This window comes from Eurytemora carolleeae, unplaced genomic scaffold, assembly GCF_000591075.1.
Source record: "Eurytemora carolleeae unplaced genomic scaffold, Eaff_2.0 scaffold1529, whole genome shotgun sequence".
NCBI lineage: Eukaryota > Metazoa > Arthropoda > Copepoda > Calanoida > Temoridae > Eurytemora > Eurytemora carolleeae.
This window is the reverse complement of record NW_019398107.1, coordinates 17,501-21,503: the sequence shown is the minus strand read 5'-3', so window position 1 is coordinate 21,503 and position 4,003 is coordinate 17,501. Positions and strand designations below refer to the sequence as shown.

The window sequence follows — 4,003 nt, the reverse complement described above, 5'->3', positions numbered from 1 at the left end:
GGAGTTTATTTTCTGAACCATGAAATTCATTATCTAAACTATTGAGTTTTTCATCTAAACAATGGATTTTATCATCTAAACCATTGAGTTTATCATCTTACCACAAATTTTATCATCTAGACAATGAAATTTATAATCTAAACCATGGAGTTTATTATCTAAACCATGGAGATTAAATATTATCTAAACCATGAAATTTATCATTTAAACCTTGGAGTTGATTATCTAAACCATGGAGTTTATCATCTAAACCATGAAGTTTATCATCTAAACTATGGAGTTTATCTTCTAATCCATGGAGTTTATCATCTAAACTATGGAGTTTATCATCTAAACCACGGAGTTTATTGTCTAAACCATGATGTTTATCATCTGAACCATGGATTTTATCATCTAAACCATGAAGTTTATCATCTAAACTATGAAGTTTATCATCTAAACTATGAAGTTTATCTTCTAATCCATTAAGTTTATCATCTAAACTATGGAGTTTATAATCTAAACCTTGGAGTTTATAATCTAAACCATGGAGTTTATTATCTAAACCTTGGAGTTTATTTATTATCTAAACCATGGAGTTTATTATTTAAACCATGATGTTTATCATCTAAACCATGCAGTTTATTATTTAAACCATGATGTTTATCATCTAAACCATGCAGTTTATTATCTAAATCATTTAGTTACATAAACAAATTTGAGTTGAGTTACATATTTTCTTAAATTTATATTTTATGTTGAACCAAATGTACATGTATCTTATTTAATCTTCGTCTTCTTCTTTTTTCTTCTCTCATAAATCTAAAAAAGAGTTTTTCCAAATACTCTATCAAACTTTGTTGCATAACACTCACTGGGTTAAATTAATACTGGGTAAATGAGACAGACTGGTACGAGAATAAATACGTAAGTACCATAAATTGCACTAAACCGTTAAATCCTTGTACTAGTTCGGATCATGAAACGATTGTTCTCATGTGAATTGAAGCTATAACTTTAAAAAATCAACAAAAAAATCTAGTCATGTAGACAAGTTAAAAAAAGCGCAAAGGTTTGAACAATTATTACCTTTTACAACCTTTCATCTGCAACTTAATTTCTTCCCATAGTGGTAAACATAAAATTTCAAGTCCAAACACTAAAATAAGGAAATAAAATAAATATAAGCTTAATTTTTATAAATAAAGAAAGTGATGATGTCAGATTAAAGTAAATTTTCAGTAAGATTGAAATCTTTTATGTTTTTAATTTATTTTATTTTATTGATGATTTATTGAGAAGATTAAAATAGTTTTGATTACAAGTATGTAACCAAATATTTTTTGTTTTTTTTTTTAAATAAGGAAGTTACAAAAATATAATCACAAACATTTTTGATAAACCTCAAAAAATTATACCTTTTCATGATGAAAAATGCTTGCCAAATTATTATTTGTCAAATGTTCTTCGTTTTTCAATGAAATATTAAGATAACTTAAAAAACAAATTTTTCTCTAAATACTTAAAACATTTCATTCAAAGTAAAGTCCAATGATGTCCAGTTCGAAAAAATAAAGTTTCAATAAAAAATATGCGGAAATAACTATTGAAATTATAAATAGATGCATTTTTAATTATCATAAACGGTGTACTGACAACTGTTAAATTTAAGATATTAAGATTAAATGCTAGTTTAAAATTGTAATCGAAGAATCCTACCTATATGGCTAGAGATTGGCATTGTTTTTGTTAATGAACGAATTTTTTGTGAACGATGGTCTTGTTTAGAAAAATACGAATGATGCACAAACAAACTGGAACGTTCTGAGTAAAGAAAAACGACAGTTTTTTAAAAGAGAACGAAAAAACTAACGATTTAAAATCGTTCCAACAAAATAAAAAACTAACATAGTTTTTACTAACTAACGAATTTTTTAAACAAACTTTTGAAAGAATTTGCGATTTTTTTACCGAATGAACGAATTTTTGGACCGAACAATTTAACTGAACGATTGTGCACTGTGAACACGAATGAATGATACGGACTTGAACGAAAATTTTGAGAACGAACAAACTCATTTTTGTGAATGATTGAAAAAACGTGGAACGTGCATATCCCTACCTATGGCCGCTACTATCCCCCCTCCGAGCATCATTTGAAATGTCATCGACACCTCGTAAAGAAATATCTTTTTCGGCTCCATTCCAACAACCTCCTGAATACAATACAATCTTAAAACTGTGGGTTGTGAAGACGACATATTATCAATAGCATGTACATTTGTTGTTTTAAGGCAAATGGCAGTATAGCTTTAAGATAAATCATTGTTTTCTACAAATTTGAACTAAAACCTCTAGGTCTTCAATAATAACTTGGGACGGCTTCATGGTAAAATGGATTTAGTTAATTTATAAATTGAGGTGATATATGGGTATTTAAAAAATATAAATATATAATTTTCCTTTCTAACCTTGCAGGCAGATTCCAAGTCAATGTTGGGTGAGGTAACATCCGTTGAGTGTTCTATAAGACCTGAAAGCACGATTCTATAATGTAGAGTAAGGTTAGATACTCGAGATATGCAAAACCAATTTACGAGAAATGTCGTCTTCAAATCAAGGAACACTTAAATCCTAATTGATGCTGAAGTGGCAACGTGCTGGCGAGAGTGGGACACATTGCCAATTGAGAATTTTAATTATACATTGCTAAGGAGACAACATAGCTCACGTAGAAACCGTATGATCTTTAAAAACTGACATAACCTAATAAATTATACAAAGTTCCCAACATAACATGAAAATTCAAAGGCGACCGAATATGATATTAAATTTCTAGTAAAAGAACAAGCAAAAGTCCCCCCAAAGTAATAAAAATTCAATTAAAACACTGTCTGGTTATTTGATCTCAGGCTAGGGCATATTTTCTATTTCAACTTTGAATTGTAGCATTCTCTCCTCGTAAAATATGAAACCATTACGAACAATTTTGCGGCTTTCATAATATTTTTGGAGCAAATTTTGAAAATCTTGCGAAAATTAATTTTTTGGAGCAAATTTTGAAAATCTTGCGAAAATTAATTTTTTGGAGACAATTTTTTTAAATGCTAAGCATTTATAAACCTTTCCCGGGGTCATGTAAGATACCTCGAAAATGTTTGGCCAGATCGGTTCAGCAGGTTTTTTTTTACGTTTTTTAGTTACAAGCAGATAGACAAGCAAAGTATAAATATAAGTTATGAATGGTCGTTTTTAAACTTTGATGTGGTTAAACCTGATTGTAGAAGTTTCTGAAGAACTTTGTTAAACATTTCCTGTAGTTGTCTACTCTCTTTAGGAAATATCAATCCAAGTGAAACCTTTGTAAAACATTTTTTAATAAATCAAAGTATGTTAAAAAAAATTTAAATGTTTCATGGAATTTTTTGAAAATGTTGTCATTTACAATTTTACTTTACTTACAGTTTGCAAGAACTTAGGTGTTTGATTGCAAGAACAGGTTATTGGGATCGACTGTATACGTTATTTCAAGTGACCTCTATTTGTGGTGTGTCCGAAACACAACGGGAACCTCTTACATGGCAAATTTTATTTTATTTTTTTCTGTTTTAAAAAGTGTTTAATTACAATTATTTCCTTCATTAATTACATTCATTGAAAATATAACATTTTTATGCAGGTCAAAGCTTTACAAAGTACGCTGTCAATTGGACATGCCCCCCCCCCTTGAAAACAAAAAAGCTTTAATTTTCAAAATTGCATTTTACCTTTCCAAAAGTGTACTTATTTAGCTGAGAATAGGTGCAGGCAGAGCTCCCCTCTCTTTTACCCTCTTTTTTATAATCCTAAAGTAAAAATACATTTTTGCAAAAAAATTTTAATGTTGTAAAAAAATAGATTTAAAGAAAAAAATTCTAAATTTTACCCAACGGGTACCAATGGTTTTCTCAAAAAATGTCAGCACATTCAGTCATGCCGTTTGGCCAGTTATAGCTGACATATATTATATTATGTACAAATGTAT

At 29.1% G+C, this 4,003-nt stretch overlaps 1 protein-coding gene across 1 annotated transcript in view; it reads right to left on the bottom strand.

Annotated features, from left to right (window-relative positions):
• Positions 1-707: 707 nt before the first annotated feature.
• Positions 708-4,003, bottom strand: part of LOC111716821 (glutamate receptor U1) — a 15,203-nt gene continuing 11,907 nt past the window's right edge. The window contains exons 14-19 of the mRNA XM_023492314.1: positions 3,747-3,824; positions 3,254-3,338; positions 2,451-2,512; positions 2,102-2,195; positions 1,069-1,138; positions 708-801 (exon numbers count right to left, since the gene is read on the bottom strand). Of these exons, the coding sequence (XP_023348082.1) occupies positions 726-801; positions 1,069-1,138; positions 2,102-2,195; positions 2,451-2,512; positions 3,254-3,338; positions 3,747-3,824 (465 nt within the window). The 3' untranslated portion in view covers positions 708-725. The remainder of the gene's footprint in view (positions 802-1,068; positions 1,139-2,101; positions 2,196-2,450; positions 2,513-3,253; positions 3,339-3,746; positions 3,825-4,003) is intronic.